The following is a 19,145-nucleotide window of genomic DNA, read 5'->3' as shown; positions in this document are numbered from 1 at the left end:
ATTTGTGCTTAAATATGATGGATTTTGAACACATAACATAACTCAATAGTTTAATGAGCAATTAATAATAAATGCTTCACTAACAATGGTGTAGTTAGTGTGTTTCTTGCCTATTTATTTATTTATTTATTATTTTTACATAAATGTGACTCAAAACGTCAATTACCATATTTGCTCTTGTTACAAGAATATTTGTATTTTTCATTAATAAAAAAGGAGCTTTAATTTGAATAATTTCCCGTGTTAATTTTATTTAAGTGGTATTCCAACGTTTTATATTTTTATTGTTAAACGGCTTGAGAATAAAGACATATTTTGAATTAAAAAAATTATAAATGAGGTTATATATATATATATAGGGATTAATCTTACGCGATTTCACCCTAACTCCAAACATCGCGATCCTCTCCCTCTGCCCTCTGCTCTGCGTCGCCACCTCTCCCTCTCGTCGCCGCCTCTCCCGCTCAGCGTCGCCACCGTCGCCGCCGATCTCGCAGCTCTGCCAGAGAAGTGACGACGCCGTCGCCTCTCCTCGTCCTAAGAGAGATCGTCGTCGACGTCTCCTCCCCGTCCCGATCGCCGCCGTCGCCTTCATTTGGGTTTTTAGGGTTTGCTAACCCTAAAACCCCCAAAATTGAAAAACGCCGGAAAACTCTGTATGTGCTAACAACTTTAAAGATTGTTCTTTCTCCCTATTTTGAGTTTAAATTGGGCAGTGCCTCCATGATGTAGTGTAGTTACTCATCTTATTTTCTGTTTGATATGCTATTTTTGATATCACATGTTATCTGTGATGTTCCCATCATAACAGTACTTAGGACATATAGTTACTCCAATGCAAAGGAAATAATCCAATGTTTGATGCATGTTAAGATATAAAGATAGGAAATAATCCAAAACCTTTTACAGATTTTGGATTCCAACTAAGGTATTCTGGCTTTCTTAATCATCCGTTTGTTTGCACTGAAATACCTGTTGAAATTTGGGAATGTTTCACCTTATTTGGTAGCTCTTTATACTTAGTACATCATTGCTAATTCAGGGATATAATTCACTTAAAGATTTTTTCCATACCATGGAAATGAAACCGAATCCACAATGTTCAAATGGAGCCTGCATTGAGCGGCAGGTTAATTTCATGTTCTAGAAGTTATGAACTGAAAAAGATTATTTCAATTAATTATATATATATATATATATATATATATATATATATATATACACACACACACACACGAAAATGATCTCGTGCGTGACGCACAATGTATGATTATACATCGACAAGATTTTTCTTTTTTAATATTTTTTGATTTGTGATTGAATTATTTAGATTTTTATTTTTAAAATTTAGTGATTTGAGTTAAAATATTAAATATTAAAAAATTTTAAAATGAAAAAAAATTTAGATGCTAATGAGGTATCCACAATAAGAAATATAGGCGTGTCTTCTTGTACATACAGTGCCCCATGATTGAGTGTGCGTCTGAATAAATTTGGGTGTCCATCCAAAAGTAATTTAAGCTCTCCACGCATTCAGTTGCGGATGGATATTGCTATATATATCTAAAGTTAAGAGACGTTTTTCATTTTCTCTTTAAATAAATTAATTAGTGGTAATTTTTGGCTAATTGGGCCGAGCCTATTTTGACTAAACCCTAATCGCGACTTTGTTATGCGCGAGCCTTCTTCTTTCCTCACCCTCACCCTCACCGTCGATTGACGCCTCTCCTTTGCCCATTCCCTCTGCTCCCTTCCTTGTGGCTTCTTCCACTCGTTGACGTTCCTGGTGGCCGCTGATCCCTTCTTCTTCTTCTTCTTCTTCCGTTCCCGTGGTGTGGATGCTGTGAGCTCTGGAAAAATACAAAAATTTTCTTGGAGGTACAAGATCCTCTATCCATTCTTCTAAACCGTGTGGCTTATGATGGAGTAATTTAGTCGTTTTTTTCTTCCATATTGCTGGCTGTGGGAGGTTGGATCTGAGTATCATCCTTTTGGATGTGAATTTTGTCGTTCGGGGATGTTTCCTGAAAGAGGCATGGAAGCAAAAATTTTAGGGCTTTTCTGCCAATGGTGGATCAAATCTCTCTTAGTGAACCTTGTTGTTGATTTTTCCATATCCTTCGAGTGGAGGATTTGACCTTTCCTTTTGTGCATTAGTAGTGTTTTGTGATGGCTTAGGATTGGTAGCACGACTGGTTAGGTTTAGTTAAGAGTTCAATTCTGCAACTGTCTTTAATTATTGTTGATTAGTTTATGAAACTTGTTATGAAGATTCGCAGTCCTTCACTGGAATCTATGGTTAGCTAAATGAGGAGAGAGCAATAAGAAAAAAAACAAAAGTACTTTTCGAAAGGAGCTTATGGTAATCATCCTGCATTAGTTCACTCTATGAATTAAGAAAGAATAAAGTATTTTATGACAAATCAGTGGCAAAGATATTGCCATCGAGCAATACAATTGCATGACTGCTTGATGAGGGCAATACCTTTTTGTATGAGAGTTTGAAATAATATGAAAGTTGTTGCTATGATACAATACTGAAAAAAATAGACCAAGAGTTATTATTATTATTTTTGTTCCAAATCTTGTTATTATACACTGCATTTCATTTTATTTCAAGAAAGATCATTGCTTATTCACATCTTCACAGAACCGTTTTCTCTCCATTCATCATCTTGTGTGGTTTTTAAACTGATCGACAATGGTTCGGTGATTGTCAGCAATCGATACTATCTTGTAGGAATGCATACCTTTTCTGCATTGTGATTCAAACGTTGGAAAAGCAAGCATTAGCTAGAGTAGATTAACAGTTAGAAATCTGAATAATGGTTGTGCTCGTTGTTCATTGCAGGAGTGTACATAATGTCTTTCTCAAACTTGTGTAGACGGGTGGGCCTGAAGGATCTCATCACAAATGCTACTGTATACACTGGTGCTACTGGTAAATTATCTTAGTTGCAAATTCAGCATCTTCAATGTTTGCTTGTAGTTTTCATTCTTCGTTTCATTCTATATCCATTACGATACAGAGGCATCTGGCGGCGGACTAAGCTTGGTCTTCAGACGCTGGGCCACAAAAAAGAGTGCAGGATCAACAAAAAATGGGCGTGACTCAAACCCCAAATACCTTGGCGTGAAGAAGTTTGGAGGAGAGGTTAGCAAAATTTATCTCCCTACAACAAGTGAACACAAGTTTTCTTTGTTTGGATCTCTTTAATACATCTGTTTGGATGTTATTCAGAAGGTGATTCCCGGCAATATAATCGTTCGTCAACGAGGGACTCGGTTCCACCCCGGAGACTACGTTGGAATGGGAAAGGATCATACTCTGTTCGCGCTGAAAGAAGGCAATGTCCGGTTTGAGCGCAATAAGCTTAGCGGCCGGAAGTGGGTGCATGTTGATCCAAAAGATGGCCATGTTCTTCACCCCATCTACACTAAAGCCGATCAGCCTTCCGGCCAGTTATGCTAGTGACAATGAAGCACTCATTCGATGAAAGTATCAACTCCACATACATTTTGTTTATGTGTTTGCCATGATATATTAATGTTTGAATAATTGGAAAATTGCCTTTGAATTCTTAGTTGAAACCCTGAGGCAAAAACCGTTGAGGGGATCGTTGGCAGCACAACTGTTCATGAAAAAGCATTCAATCATGATGAACGCTTTTGTTTGATTCAATTAATGTTTTAATGTTACCGGTTAAGGGCCTCCGACAAAAGGTATCTTGAATTTGAAACTCAGCTAGAGTAACTATGATGCACCGTAAGAGTGATTTCTCTATGGTGTAGTGGGTTAAAGAAATAATAGATTGTCTGCATTGGCTTTTGCAACTACTGTTTGATTTATTTTGATGATTAATAAAATTTTTTTTATAGAATTGAATTGAATATAATCGAATAAATTGATTGAACTAATTAAATTTAAAATATTTAATTTGATCATTTTAAAATTTTCCATCTACGCCTTGGGGCCATCACGATGGTTATTCAAAGTTTTTAATTGAGTGAGCTGTTAGTTTTTTATTTTTAATATATTATAAATATTAAATTTTTAAAAATTTATAAAATTATCCATAAATATTTTTATATATATTATTTTTGATAATTAAATTATAATTAAACGAATATAATAAATTTTATCAAATGGAATACTAAATTTGTCCACAAAAGTCTAAATTTCTCAAACAAAACATGGAAAAAGCTATTTAAAGAAATTGAAAAAAATAATTTGAAAAGCATTTTCTATCTCTATTTTTATATTCTTTAAAATAATAAAAAATAATTTCATTTAAAAAAGGAAGCTTTTTATTTTTATTTCTATTATAGTCAATAATAATATTTGACAATTTTGATCAAATTATAATAATTTTATAATCAAAATTAATTATAGTAAGGATATTTTAGAATTGGAAAAAAAATAAATACCCTTTTAACAATAATAAAAATCACAATCTGTCCTTCTAATTTTTGCCCAATAATTTTGTTAATTAATTGATTTTATCGCTCACCAAATTAATTACCCATAAATTTTTTTTTCAAATTACTATTTTATATTATTTTCGCCTTTAATATTATTATCGATTCTTTTGTTGGAACGCACGAAAAAGGCGTCTCTCTCTTCTCGCTGGCCGTCCATTAAAGTAAGCGAGTTCATGGCTTCCCAAACAAAGCCAATGCCTTCAATTCAGTTAACTTCCTCCTTTCTTCGTTCCGATCGGTTAAGCAGTTTCAATCGGCTTCTTCTTCTTCTTCTAATCGCTTCCTAGATCGCCTGGATGCTTAGTGTGGCGGAAATCGAACAGAGAAATGGCCGGACAGGTGCGATTCAATCTCGATCCTTAAGCATCTCCAGAAGTTTTTTTTTTCCTTCGCTTTTGTGGTCTTGTATGGAGAAAAAATCGATGAGGAACTCATTGTGCACTTTCGAACATTGTAGGTAGGGGTAAAATATATCGACTTATGGGAATGCGACTAATGGGAATGTTGGTTAGGTTTTGGGAGAGGGTGAAAGGAATGTGTTTGTGTAATTCATCTTTCGATCTCACATTCGCTCTTGGGCGATCGGATCGGTTAGGGTTGTTCGATGTATTACCATAGGTTTCAACTACTTTGCCTACTAATTGTCATCATGAGAAATCTAGAGTTGTTGTCTTTGAATTTCTTGACCAATCTTTCTTTGCAGATGCATGAAGGCGAGAAAAAAACTCAGCTTGCGATAATTCCTGCCTCCTTCGAAGTGAGTTAGACATATTCGCCCAATTTGTTTTCGTTTATCAAGCCAGAAAATTGTTGTTGCTTACACTTTCTTTCTTTCTTTCTTTTGGTTGATTACGAAGATTGGTCCTCCAGCTGGTGGATCAGAACATGATTTCGAGGATGCAAGCCTTGTCAGTCTGGATCTTCCAACGAAGTCTATCGGCCTGAATGGAGTTCAGCATGGTTCTATTTCTGCCATTGAACGAACGGATAGTATCATGAAGACTAACTTCTGGAGGAGCTTGAAAATAATATTATTTACGGCCAAGATAAACGTATTGTTGCCTTTTGGACCTCTAGCAGTCCTTATCAGCTATGTGACTGATGATAAAGTTAGTCGGTTCGTCTATAAAGCCTTCTTTGATCAATTCTTTTAGTAGGAGCAGTTTCTGATTTTTCGTGTGATTCTATTGTTGGGCATTGTGCAGGGATGGGTATTCCTTTTCAGCTTGTTGGGCATCATTCCGTTGGCAGAGCGCTTAGGTTTCGCAACTGAGTAAGAAAACTTAGTTTAGATTGTCAAAAGAGTTTGTCGATTCTGCATTTTCAGCCCTAATATCTGATACATTTGGTTTTGTTCTTCAATGCAGGCAGTTAGTATTTTTCACAGGAGCAACAGGTGAACATATTTTATCTTTATTTACTTGAGAAAGCTCTTTGTCTATGAAGTAATTTAAAAAACAAAAAGAGACTAATTATTTATGATATTACTAAGTTAATGCATAATCAAGAAAGAATTGCTCTTAAGCTTGAATGCCTTATCTGAGGTTTTGAGCTCCAAATGCAGTGGGGGGCCTCTTGAATGCTACTTTCGGAAATGCAACCGAGTTAATAATATCAGTCCATGCACTGCAAAGTGGGATGGTACGAGTCGTTCAACAGTCACTATTAGGTTCTATTCTATCGAACATGTTACTTGTTCTTGGGTGTGCGTTCTTCAGTGGAGGGATTGTTTTCATGAACAAAGAGCAAGTTTTCGATAAGGTACATATTGTTATCCAACATCTAGTCTTACATATTATTGTTGATCCAGTGACAATCAAAGTGCTTGTCTTGTTTATGGCAGGCATCTGCTGCAGTGAATTCAGGATTGCTGTTAATGGCAGTAATGGGACTACTCTTCCCTGCTGTTCTTCATTATACACATACAGAAGTACATTATGGCAAATCAGAAATGGCTCTTTCTAGATTTAGCAGTTGCATAATGCTTGTGGCCTATGCCTGTTACCTCGCTTTCCAATTAAAAAGCAGTAATGTATCCTACAATCCCATAAGCGAGGTTAGTGTTACTTCCAGAATTTTCAATGCAAAATAAGTTTTCATGGTTCAAAATCTCCCCAATGCAAGTTGTTGGCGTAGAATTATATGCTAATTTTCAGGAGAGTTTATGTTTGTTACTATGTTCAGATAGGAATGTTTCGTTGAAATTGACAAATAATGTGCTTCGTTTCATACTTTCTGAAGGAAGGATGTGAAAATAGGGAGATATCAGAAGATGAAGAAGATGAAGCCCCTGAGATTTCAAAATGTGAAGCCATCATATGGCTTGGAATTTTGACAGTTTGGATCTCACTGCTATCTGATTACCTGGTCGATGCAATTGAGGTACCTATTTTTCTTTCAATTACTTTGTTTGTTTTTCCCCTCAAATCTACATTCAAGATTTTCTTTTTGATCCAAGATTAGTTACCTTTTTATTAATAATTTCACCATCTTTGTCTCTAACATGGACATCTACCTCTCTTAAATGGATTTGACTTCACAGGGTGCCTCAATTGCCTGGAACATTCCTGTTTCGTTTATAAGTGTCATTTTGCTTCCAATTGTTGGTAATGCTGCCGAACATGCAAGTTCTATTATGTTTGCCATGAAAGACAAGCTCGTATGATTCTTTTCACTTTGTAATCTTCTTTCGCGATAAACTTAAATTACTGTACAAATATAATAATTTTCATTCTCCAGGACATTTCTCTTGGAGTTGCTATTGGGTCCTCTACTCAGATATCTATGTTTGGGGTAAGCCAAGTTCAGTTTCAATGAGCTATGCAAGCACTAAGTTGCATACTGCTCTTTGCTCATAATTTTCAGAAAGTTAGTAGAACTCCAATGAAATTTCATAATTGATCTTCTTCAATTGTTTCATTCATCGTTTTAGAAATTGCTTCATGCCAATCGATGGGGGTGCAACTTATCGTTTTGCTCGTTAGTTGGCACATGAAACAATAGTAGTTTTTTGCCGACTCATCATCCGTCTCATGTGTTTTTTTTTTTTGTTTTTGCTTCATTTGTGATGCAGATTCCTTTTTGTGTGGTAGTAGGATGGATCATGGGACAACCCATGGACTTGAATTTTCAACTTTTTGAGACGGCAACTTTGTTTATAACAGTATTGGTTGTGACCTTCATGCTTCAGGTATTGAGATGTCGATTCTTCTGCTAATTTTTTTTTTTAAATGATGCAAGTGGACAATAGTTCGATTCTAATGGTTACTGCTCACTTTGGAATTCATCCTTCAGTTATAATCCTTCAACTAGGTTGTTCCTCCCGAGTCAATCTTTCACTTCTAAACGATGTTGAGTCTAACATTTCGAGTCGGATTAGACTTCCATTTGAACTATTTTAGCCTTCAAAATATCATTACAACCCACCCAAAACTCGTCAAAATGAGCGCTAATTCAAAACCCTTTTGTTCAAATTAACATTAGTTCATTCATCCTGCTCTATAAACCTTTTATTAGTCTGCAACTTTTCATATGAAACTCAGACAATTCCATTCTTTAGCGTAGAATGACAACTTAAACTAAGGAATTCACTTTTCTTTTTTTTTTACGATACAGCCTAACCTTATGCTTTTACTGCAGGATGGAACTTCAAACTATTTCAAAGGTTTAATGCTGATCCTTTGCTATCTAATTGTAGCTGCAAGCTTTTTTGTACATGTTGATCCTTCTCCTACCAATGGTGAGTTCCTAAACAAAAATCAACAATAATAATTAATTATATATATTTTAATTTATCTGAAAATTAATTATGCAGAAGATAAAGAGCCATGAAATGGAAGTCACTAAACTCATTGTTATAACAAAGTTTAATATTGCATACAAGGAGCCATTTTGGCTTAATAGGAGGGATTGAGGGAGGGTTTTAGGCACATTTGTTATTGATTACATGTAAATTAATAGATTGAAGAAAAAGAAATCTCTAATGAGAGTTATGTTATGATCTCCTTGTAATTGATTTTGTATCTTTAATGAAATCTTTAATATTCTAAATCATTATTTGATTTGATTACTGAGGTTGATCTAGTTGAAAACACTAGTTTGGGGCACTAAAAATGTAGTTTGGGGCTACTCCAATCTTCATATTTAGCAGCAGGTGAGTTATAGAACTAGGGCTGATCCATAAATTGGTGATAAGTTGAAAGGGGGTATTGCAACATTAAGATACATTATAGGAGCAAAATGAAAAGTTAAACCTCGGCCGGCCGTTTCCTTCCTTGGGCTTCTCGTCGTCGATTGTTGCCGTCGCCGTTCCGTCGACCTCTCCGCCTCCGATTCCCCTCGTCTGTTCGGTTAATCGGCAGTCTGAGATGGCGGCGAACGTCTCCACCGCCGCGCTGACCGAACTCCACGCGCCTCGCGCTCCGGCCTCGCCTCCCGCCTCCCGCTGCTCCTCCTGCATGCAAGCCTCAATCCCCAGGAGGGCGTAGGAGACGGCGAGGGCTACTGCGGAGGAGTTCGTGAGGCTGGGGTTTTGCACGTGAGCTCGGCGGCGATCCCCAGGAGGGCTTTCCTGCCGCCCGACTCTATCTCGCGACTTATACGAAAGGCGCTCGACGCAGCCAGAGAAGGGGAGGAAGAGGAAGAGGAAGGAAAGAATACGACCCCCGGTTCTATGGCCGGAAGCGATAGAGTTCCATGGCGGAGCGGGCGGGAGCAGGAGAGGACGCCAGAGTTTGGAGGTTACGACTTCAGATTTTCGCGCAACGACTACAGCCACGGTTTACGACACGACCAACAGCATCAGTAGCAACTGTAAACCAGTGGGCCGGGTGAACCGCTATTTTCCCGGTTCATGATTGTTCCGGTTCAATTGGAAGTATAGTATACATATAATTGATTGACTTGTAACAATAGCAAATATTATTTAGAAGTTTCTAATATATATATATAGCCGTGGCAACGAAATAAAATCTCGCCTTTCTCAAAATCGCACAGCCGAATCACCTATTCGAGCTGCCGAAGCCGTCATCCGCTCCACGCCGCCGGCAAGCAAAGAGGCTCTGCGAGGTTACGAGACGCCGGCGCCTCTCCCAAACTACAGAGAACGATGGAGGAGAAATACAAGAAACAGAGGCTTACATTTCAACATAACCATCAATTCGATGGAATTGTGTTTTATGAGATGAGCAGCATTCGCAATCCTCTAATGTTTAGCAGGCAACCGATTGTGAAATTTTACAGAAACATTTTCAGCTACGCTACATGAGAAAACCTAAGGGATGACACAAACACACGCGACATGAGAAATAGGCACCAACTTACCAAATGGATGCCGATAAACTGAAACTAAACATCTAGGGTGGGTGATTCCTCACCTCGGTAATAATAACTAGTGTACACTGGCCAGCATATGATCCACTGAACATAGAACCGACATCAAATAGCTAGCTGGAACATATGCTTTGTTCTTGTCAAATACACTGACCAGGATATAGGTGACCATCACTTGGGCCCTTTTCCACGCCCTCTTCCTCTTCTTACTTTAACTGTTGCTCTTTTCTTTGGGTTTCTACTGCTAGGCTGAGGTTCGATCGGAACATGCTCCATTGACTTCAATGTCGTGCCATTCTGCGATATAGTTGCCGTGTTGTCCGTTCCTTGGGCGACTGGTGGGTTGACAGTCGGAGGCACATAAATTGTTGCTTCAGTTGCGATTGCAGTTTGTTCGCCATTGCTACATTGCATAGCAGCCTTGTTTACCTGGCATACAGGTTGTGGATGGGGATTCGACTCCGAGGACCCACTGAACAAAACAGAGCAAGCAATTAGATCAAGACGAAGACGATTACAAAGAATGGTCACGAAGATATTCTTGTGTATTTATTTACCCATTGGTGGAGAATTCATTTGCCGATCCATCTGTTCCATGCAGTGAACGAGGAATCATGTCGTGCGGGTTTGATTCTGTCACATATCATATTCTTTTAAGAAATATTCAATGCAGTATACAAGTATTAAAGCATTCATGCATAGATATAAGCCACAATAAAATGGGGCATCTAAAGCGCAGAAGTAGGCATCTTTGGCAAAAAAAATTTTGCCCAGCTCGATTCTGTTCCATTTAATACCAATATCGATATCTAACATGAATGGTTGATGTGTGATGATTATCACTACCAGCGACTAAAACTAACACAATCCAAGAAAGGATGACCAGACGGTATATGTCAAGTGATTGCCAGATTACTATGCAACAAAAAGAATTGAATACCAAAAGTGTATTTCTATTTTTTTAGTACAAAAAAAAAAAAAAAAGAGAGCAGAGAATTTGAAACCTGAATCTAGGTTCAATTCAGTAGAATTATTGGCCTTGATTACCCCAGTAGTAGTTTTATTAGCGCTAGAAGCGCAAACCATATTCTTGAGGTATGTAGCATCATCAGCATCACTGGCATGAAAAAAGAAAGAATTCACAATAGTCATGGGTTAGTAAAAATGCATGACTAAGTTGTGTTGACAAACAAAACAACCATAAACCGTACACAATCAAGAAATATGGACTGATTCTTAAATTGATAATTATGATATTGTAGAAAAAGAGACCAAATCAACAATGTTGATGAAAACTCTTGTTTTGATTGGGTTAGAAGCTTTCATGAAAAAGGAGTGAGCATATTTCATGGAAACCATTCGACAAGTGGGAGTTTCTTATCAATGGCAAAGGGCACATCGCCTATTTCCCAAAAAACTGACTTTCCCTGTGCTTGACCAGGCCGGTTGCAAGGTGGGGCAGGCTTCTTAGCAATTTGTAGCAGCAAAAACAAGCTAACCTTCTGTTCCATCATCATATACTACTCATTCTGCAGATGGCTTGCAAGGGTATATAATCGACCAGTCCCTTTAACTTAACCGCTCAAATAAGGCATGACACCTCCAGGGTCTCAGCAGAGTAGTTGTCGCCTCTCAGCAGAGCAGTTGTCGCCACCACAATACCATAGAAAACTGGGCTATTTTATTAGATTAGATATATCATTCATATCAGGCTGCAACAATGCAGTATCAGATGGTACTCTACTGGTAAATTCACTTCTAAGAGACTCCAAATTTGGCAAGATCCTTGACCGAGTGGTAGATAGTAGGGATCAAAATGTTTTCATCAACCCCCTCAGAAATTTGTGCTAATCATCCCAATACATTGTTCCTGGAGCCTAGAAACCAGCATCTGACTGTTCTTTAAGATGAGCATGCAACTAGGATATGTCGACACGAACACCAATGAAGGTTGCTAAAGCCTTAGAGCTGGTGAGATGTCAGAGGATGAAGAGTGTAGGAATAACTGTGATAGAATGTCTTGCGCCATTAATCCATTACAATGCTAGTAAATATGAATCCTATACCCATTTTAGGAGCTTGAGAGAGTTTAAAAAGACTAAATGGCCTTAATCAGTGATATACCTATCATCTTAAAATAAAATTTGAAAAAAAAAATTATGTAGAAACTAGTAAAACATGGCATGCATGGCATAACTATACATAAATGTGTTGACTTACAGATCTGGTGTCTCAATTACTTTTTCAATATGAGGCCTATGGTATTTGGAATCTCCTGAATTCAAATGAAATTAAACAATATTATATATTTATAAAAAAAACTGTTACTCATAGTGCTCCCGGAAAGATAATTTTTTCTTCAACAAAGAAATTACCACCAGGCACCATTGATGTTGAAGCTGAAATGAAAGGTTCACGAGGAACATTATTCTCAACAATGTCTTCTTGCACAGTTGACAAGAAGTTACTGACATCCTGATGACAGAAGATTTTTATAGTTTATAGTCAACTATACTTGATATCCAAAAAAGGAAAATCAAATATAATATTTAGTAAAAACAAGAAAAACATTGTTTACCTGATTTGCATCCAAGTGAATATACAAGTTAGTCCCTGTAGGTCCATCTGATACAGTGGAATCTAAAGTGCTCATAGTTGGCATTGACAATGCAATTTCCTGTGGTGTCACCACTTCGTTAAGTGTTTTCTTGGGTTCTGAAATAAAGGTAGTGGAGGTGGATTTATCTGTGAGTGGTAGTGTTGACAGGTTGGCATAGTAAGTTTTATCAACTAAGTTACGAACGTCCTTGGAACAAAGATTTTCAACATGCTCTTTTAATGATTTAGCAGGAGCACTGGCATTCTCCATAGATGACAAAGAAGATGAAAATTGCATTGTTCTTAAAAAGTCATGATCCCTCTCATTTGCTGCTGATGAGATCTTTGAAGTTTTTCTTAGAAATAATTCCTGGGAATCAATTTGTTTGAAGGAACAACTCTCCAGCCAAGTATCTGCCAAACGGGGTTTCTTATTATTAGGATTGTCTGGGCTTTCCCACAATCTGGCAGAGAGATACTTCCTCTTAAATTCCTGCAGCAAGCATTATATTGTCAGGTAAGAAACATACAAGCATCAGCTTGGCTTAAGAGCAACAACAACAATATGCCTTGAATTCAAACTTTCCGAGAGCATTCGTAAATTGCATGGTTAGAGAAATCTATGTCATGTTGCAAGAGTAATTTTGGCACTAAAAAAACACATCATCGAGTAGTCATGCTATTCAGAATGGCGTGTGCCTTTAACATAGGCATTGGGTGTGCTTGCGCATTATCTACTTCCAATTTTGCAATTGCCTATGTTCTAATACTTTACCTTGAATGATGACAAAGAATTGCTACTTGTTGCCTGGTTGCTCCGATCAGGGAAAAGATTCACCCTGCTATCCATAGTAGATTTCAGAGTACTAGTATCAAAGCTTGGAGACTGACGAGGAGGAAGGGATTGCATATATGATTTCGCCAAATCCACTGGTGAGACATCATCATGAGCATCCTGTAGAATGCGTGAACAGCAAGTAACTTCATAAAAAAACTTTCATGCTGTGAACTGTGAAGATTTAATCAAAATGAATAGCAACACTTGATTTTGGGGAGGATAAAAACAGAGTACTCAAAACACCTCTTATGGAAATGGAGGCTCTTTATTTTTAATAAAAATAACTTGTATAATGAACTTCCAGACAGAAAATCCAGACGTTAAAGGCAACACTGTGCCGTACGCCACACTTCATTAAAAACGTGTGCCAGTGAGTTAGGAGCAATAAACAAGGGTTAGTCAGGAGCAACAAACAAAGATGCATACATCAACATGCAGATCATTGGCAACAGTGCTTTTCCAATCAAAACAGATAGTGTAAAAGTGATCCATTTCTCTGATATGTTCTGTCACATGATCAAGCCCATGAAGCAAGGATCACTATAAATTGTACAAAAAATAACATTTCTAGCACCAGGAGTGATTAAAAAGATGTGCCTGTGAAAAAGACTATTGGTTACAAAATCCAGACAAAGTAAGTGATGAGATCCATCATGCAACAACCAAGGATACTAAAACAAAATCCTTCACAAGTAAACACACAATACACTGATAGGACAAGCGTTAAAGAAATTTTGGCAATTTGCTTTCACAAAAAAACATTGGCAACACTGTTGACATGGCACAATGAATGGGAGTGATAAATGGTTAATCATATAGCCGGCATATGGGTGAGAGGTTTAAAAACTTTAGCTTTTGTAGCTGCACCAAGAATGGGAAACAACCAATGTGTGACTTTGTTGGTTTTGCATAGATATGATAGCAGTTATAAAGAGATATATTTATCAAAATTATTTAAAAGTAAAGACATTTCAAAGAGAAGAATGAGTAAATGAAAACTGAAGCTACAAAATACTTTTCAAAAAATAATTTAAAATAAAGCTTACGCAATGAAGCATATCAGTGTTCAAAGTGCAAGGTCCTAGAGCAAGATCAACCTTGGACTTTGATGTTAGCTTCTTCTCCTCCAACCATTTCTTAGCTTCCATAATAGCCGCGTTGTGGACATCAGATGCACCAAAGACTGGAGTCTTGGGAGAAGAATCACGAGGAGAGTATGGAACAGATCCAATTAAGTTTGGACTCTGCTTCGAAGATAGCCAGGGTTGAGGAGAATAAACAATGTTGCCAAGAACCCTATTTGATGATGGTGAATCAACCACTCGAGATTGTAATAACTTAGTTAATCTTTCACATTCATCCCTGGAATAGACAACCGAGAATCGAATAACAGTATGCAGGAAGCATAAAAGAGTATAGGTGACCAAGAATGGAATAAATTGTTGACATTTTTGTCAACTATATGTCATAACATAAAAATGCAAAGACAATTTTTTGACATAGATAATGAGAAAGTACACGAAAATTATTAATCACTCTCACTAACTACATTCTTATACATGACTTCTATCACATCATATAATTACTACATATTTCTTTCTCCTTTAAACCTCACCAAAATAATTGTCTAGGGATAGTGTCCTAAAAATTTTCTATATCAATAAAAAACATGCCCAAATCCTTCTTTTACTGTATATTTTTCCATTGATGTCAAATTAAATAAAATAATAAATATCATCTAAAGTTGATCTTTCAGACATGAATTTAAAATGAGTTTATAAAGTATTCATCTCATTCTTATTCTCCTCTTAGAGTGGCATGTGAGCAGTGCTACTTTGCCAATAAGAGATAACAAGTTAGCATTTTTTTTTTACATTTGTTAAAGAGCTAGATCATTTCATAGTCTGCAACTTCACAGAAAATCTTACATCCACACAAAAATGGGTTAGACACAAGTGGAAAAGTGAAAAAGGAAATGTAAATGCACTGTGTGCACAAGAGGAAATCTTACAATGATGTCAAGGAAATATCAACAAACCAACAAGATAAAAAAATAAGAAGAAATGAAGAAATTATCAGCTACCTAGAGAAAGTCTCCAGTGAGAGCAACTTCTGAATAGCAAGTTTGGTTTCACTTATCGGAACAATAGCACGTGATCCCTCCACGCAGTCAGCAATCACATCTGAATTATCCAAACCCTGACCATATAGAAACAACTATTTTGTCTATTACCTAACAAATGTTAAACTAAAACTTTGTATAGAAATGGAGAACTAATGGGTTCCAAAAGTATCAAGAGCACACAATTTTGTGAAGTATCATCTGTAATAATTCTCATGATTTTCAGTCAACATAAGTCGCTTACTAATAACATTAACAACTGAATGGAAATGGGAATATCAATTACTTGTTTAGGTCCAGTAAGCATTTTAGATGCATCAACATTCTCCTCTTCATCTGCATATGAGGAAAACATCAGACACTTTTTGTACAAATCAAAACCTTGTTACAAGCACAAGAAGATTCATGCAAGACTACCAAACTGACATATTCTTTACAATAAAAATATGCAGAAAATTTAAGAAATGCATACAAATCTTAGAAAACATTAACTAAGTACGACAGATTAACACAATCAGCATTTTCCCAAAAATACAAATAGACAGATGTTTGGTTGTTATAATAATAAGATGACTTTACCAACGCCAGCACGTCCACCAGTACTCCTAATAAGACTGCAGGGGTTTATAATTTGTTGGAACTAAATAAAACTTATGCTGATTCAATAGACACATTTCCTTGGCTAATTTTTGACACAAAGCAACTGTCGTAGTACTTGGAATCAAGCCAAACCAACTCAATGTATATTTTGGTTTGACCAATTCGATGTGAGATGAAACAAACATCGGACTACTATTATTTTGGTTAAATATTACTAAGACTGCTTCTGAAATTTGGTGCCCCTTAAGCTACAAAACAGTTTCATAAGATTGTTGTACAAGTATTCATACTCTATAGAGCAGAATGTCGGGTTGTTTAAAAACTAGCACTTACTAAAAGTTAATGCGGATGTAGAAAAATAAAAAAAACACATCTATCCCAAGATTTTGTGTAGCTCTACTAGATGATAGAATAAAAGAAAATGGATCAAGGTAATATGCATGTTCAAAGGTGATCAATAAATATATATAGTTACACAAGTTAAATTAATTCTACTTTAGCTAAAGTAATTAAAAGTGAATTAAGAATTTTGAATTATTGGCGACGTAGTTTTTATAGAATTACATTGAGGGTTAAGATCCATGTAATCCAACCCTATATGAACATGCAAAAGAAAAACATTTTAAAAATAGAAAATGTAACATTGTGAGTGGGAGAAAACTTGAATGCCACCACTTATTTCACATGAGCCTGTAGGCACAAAGTACTAAAAAATGGCATTTCAGATAACATCAGAAAGTTATATTGCTCCTAATGATTTCTGACCAAGTTTTAAAAAAGCATATGAAGGCAATACACGACCAACCCATTGCATAGTGCATATGCGGAGTCATATGCTGTCAGGATTGATATTTAAAAAGTATTTATATTGGTATCAAAAAATTTATCACTTGCAAAGTAGTAGTTCACTTCAAAGTTATAAGTTACTAAAAAGGGTAACTTAAATCAATTTGATTTAGTTTAAATTGTTTAAATGATTTTTTTTTAAATGCATACACAAACTGCATATGTCATATGCAATTATATGTCAGCTATGAAATCCCCATCAAATCTGCCTAACCACTGCTTATGCTAGTCAAGTGGAAACTTTTTAAGCACATGTTTTTCCGATCACATATTTGAGCAACAAGATGGTTAGACTAGTGCAGCATTAAGAACACTCCATTGAGACATGACCATGGGAGAAAAATATAAGGGTCACTAAATGATCTTTGGCTATCAAAAGGTCACGCTGCATGAACTGACCCTACTGAACACATCAATGTGTAGTCTGTGCACCTTCTTTTTCATGGAAATACATTCAATATTTACCCACGAGGTACTACTACTTGCAAATTAGGAAAGGAAACTTCAATTGCTAAGTAAAAGTTACAGACTCAGCAAATAAATATTCAGACTAGACCTAGTATAACTTCAATTCCTACGACAATAATTGTTATGATTATAAAATAGTTGTTGCTCTTAATATAAAAGTACACATAAATCACTTTAGGAGACAATTAAAGTTTCAGCATAAATGATCACTTAGTCTATCAGAAGAGGTTTCTGGTCTAAATTCTGCACATTAAATAAGTTCATCTAATCTGCATGTTGATCTTTGGCAATGAAGAGGAGTGTTATAAATGTAAAATTATATATAGGGCACATTCTAAATAGGGTATATTTTTTTGTACAAGTAAGTAACCAGCTAACCAAATTTAGCAGTTAAGATTACTAAAATTAATTTAAACCATATTTGAATCAGGACAAGAACAATTTAAGGTATACGGTATGGAAGTGCATGATTGCACTAAACTAAACAGAACGCTAAAATAATCCACCAGTATCTCTTTCCTGAACCTGCGTCCAATACTACATACCAAATAGTACAAAGATAAACTGATAGTTGCAGCTATAGCAGTCCCCTCATAAGGTGAGAAAGGCAGGAAAATCAACTCACCGGATCGTGGGCTGTAGTTCGTAGAGGATGAAGAAGATGACGCAGAAGAGTCGGGGGAGCTGCCGTCGGAGCGGAACACGGACGAGATAAGCTTCCCGGCCCCGGAGACGAGGCCGAGAAGCCACCTAGGGCTCCCGGCGGGAGGTGGAGGCGCCGGGAGGGCGAGCGGGGGAGGGCGCGCATAGGGGGAGGGCCGCGCCTCTCGGCCTCCTCGCCGTTCGCGGAGGATCTTCCCGCCCGATCCACCCTCCTCCGGCGCCCCGCGGCGAGCCCTAACCAAGGACGCCATGGCGGAGGGAGAGGGAGAGGCGGAGGCGGAGGCGGCGGAGAAGAGACCGGAGGGCGAAGCGCAGGGCTTAAACTCGCTCATCTATCGTCCGCGCTGCCTGTTCTAATGCCGTGACCCGATCTCGCAGTGCTTGATTTTCTAATCGTACTCTTTCGCCATTTTCAATGGATCGAGAACTGGATCGACCCCTAGCCCTAGGAGCCATAACATGATCATATGCAACTCGTGCATGGGAGCCAAGGCCGTAGAGCAGGGCGTTCTTTTTTGCTTCCACCAACCACATCAAAATATATATCATTTATATAGCTTCATCTAATAACCTCACTAGATCACCCCCTTCTACATCAGGTTGAGACGCCTGTGCAACTCGATTAGTCATATCATCCTGTTAGAAAAATTAATAGTATTAGCAAATAATTAATTAATAAACCTAGGCATTATTAAATAGTTGTAACGCCCCCCTCTTTCTTATACTAATAGGGAGACGTTACGTACTTAAAATTTCCTTAACTTTTACTCATTAAATAAAATAACTCAAATATGCGGAAGCAAAAGAAATAAAAATAAACTTCTTTGACATAATAAATATTTATTTAATTTATTGATCTTATTCCTGGTTCCGCCGACACCACACATCAAACACTTTTCCAGCTGCGCCGTTTTTCCTAAAACTTTTCCTTTCCTTTATCTGCAGTATAAGGAATGCAAACTATAAGCAACGCTTAATAAGTACATCATCTAACTCACAAAAACCATACAAAAACTTCGTCATAACATATGCTATTATATGAAGAAAATGTTGGTAAATGATATGAGAAAACTTATACTATATATAAGTGAAAATAAATAAACATCCTTCTTTGGGTCTAACAGAGCTGAGGTATCACTTAAATTTCTTATGGGCCTTGTGCCCTGAATTCCTTGTGGGCCTTATGCCCAGAATTTC

At 37.0% G+C, this 19,145-nt stretch overlaps 3 protein-coding genes across 4 annotated transcripts; 2 read left to right on the top strand and 1 right to left on the bottom strand.

Moving 5' to 3' along the window:
- The first annotated feature begins 393 nt into the window (after positions 1-393).
- On the top strand, positions 394-3,559 carry LOC141813229 (uncharacterized). Its single transcript, XM_074701157.1, has 4 exons — positions 394-656; positions 2,852-2,941; positions 3,030-3,154; positions 3,242-3,559. Exons 2-4 carry the CDS (start codon positions 2,863-2,865, stop codon positions 3,470-3,472), a joined length of 435 nt encoding a protein of 144 aa, XP_074557258.1. The 5' UTR covers positions 394-656; positions 2,852-2,862; the 3' UTR covers positions 3,473-3,559.
- A 1,127-nt stretch (positions 3,560-4,686) lies between these two features.
- On the top strand, positions 4,687-8,424 carry LOC141813228 (vacuolar cation/proton exchanger 3-like). Of its 2 annotated transcripts, none has more exons than XM_074701156.1 (13): positions 4,687-4,821; positions 5,186-5,239; positions 5,340-5,591; positions 5,688-5,755; positions 5,850-5,878; positions 6,047-6,243; positions 6,326-6,538; positions 6,724-6,864; positions 7,025-7,141; positions 7,222-7,275; positions 7,556-7,672; positions 8,122-8,221; positions 8,300-8,424. In XM_074701156.1, the coding sequence occupies exons 1-13, from the start codon at positions 4,810-4,812 to the stop codon at positions 8,311-8,313; spliced, it is 1,368 nt and encodes a 455-aa protein (XP_074557257.1). In that variant the 5' UTR covers positions 4,687-4,809; the 3' UTR covers positions 8,314-8,424. The 2 variants fall into 2 exon arrangements, with proteins under 2 accessions (XP_074557257.1, XP_074557256.1); XM_074701155.1 differs by having other exon boundaries at positions 8,297-8,424.
- Positions 8,425-9,622: 1,198 nt separating this feature from the next.
- Positions 9,623-18,258, bottom strand: LOC141813227 (uncharacterized). Its single transcript, XM_074701154.1, has 11 exons — positions 17,911-18,258; positions 15,658-15,707; positions 15,333-15,448; positions 14,296-14,611; positions 13,187-13,366; positions 12,392-12,904; positions 12,189-12,288; positions 12,034-12,088; positions 10,818-10,930; positions 10,371-10,446; positions 9,623-10,285 (listed from the first exon to the last, which is right to left on the bottom strand). The coding sequence occupies exons 1-11, from the start codon at positions 18,197-18,199 to the stop codon at positions 9,985-9,987; spliced, it is 2,109 nt and encodes a 702-aa protein (XP_074557255.1). The 5' UTR covers positions 18,200-18,258; the 3' UTR covers positions 9,623-9,984.
- Positions 18,259-19,145: the final 887 nt, after the last annotated feature.

Source organism: Curcuma longa, chromosome 20 (assembly GCF_044706935.1).
Source record: "Curcuma longa cultivar G26 ecotype Majalengka, Jawa Barat chromosome 20, ITB_CL_G26_1.1, whole genome shotgun sequence".
Taxonomy (NCBI): Eukaryota; Viridiplantae; Streptophyta; class Magnoliopsida; order Zingiberales; family Zingiberaceae; genus Curcuma; species Curcuma longa.
The sequence above is the reverse complement of the archived record's forward strand: the minus strand, read 5'-3'. Positions and strand labels throughout refer to the sequence as shown.

Coding starts and splice junctions, on each gene's coding strand:
- LOC141813227 (XM_074701154.1), bottom strand. CDS start 18,199: ATGGCGTCCTTGGTTAGGGCTCGCCGCGGGGCGCCGGAGGAGGGTGGA. Junction 15,449..15,657: donor TGCTTACTGGACCTAAACAA/GTAATTGATATT, acceptor CTATATGGTCAG/GGTTTGGATAATTCAGATGT. Junction 12,289..12,391: donor TTCACTTGGATGCAAATCAG/GTAAACAATGTT, acceptor TTCTGTCATCAG/GATGTCAGTAACTTCTTGTC.
- LOC141813228 (XM_074701155.1), top strand. Junction 5,240..5,339: donor TAATTCCTGCCTCCTTCGAA/GTGAGTTAGACA, acceptor TTGATTACGAAG/ATTGGTCCTCCAGCTGGTGG. Junction 7,673..8,121: donor TTGTGACCTTCATGCTTCAG/GTATTGAGATGT, acceptor CTTTTACTGCAG/GATGGAACTTCAAACTATTT.
- LOC141813229 (XM_074701157.1), top strand. CDS start 2,863: ATGTCTTTCTCAAACTTGTGTAGACGGGTGGGCCTGAAGGATCTCATC. Junction 2,942..3,029: donor TGTATACACTGGTGCTACTG/GTAAATTATCTT, acceptor ATTACGATACAG/AGGCATCTGGCGGCGGACTA. Junction 3,155..3,241: donor TGAAGAAGTTTGGAGGAGAG/GTTAGCAAAATT, acceptor GATGTTATTCAG/AAGGTGATTCCCGGCAATAT.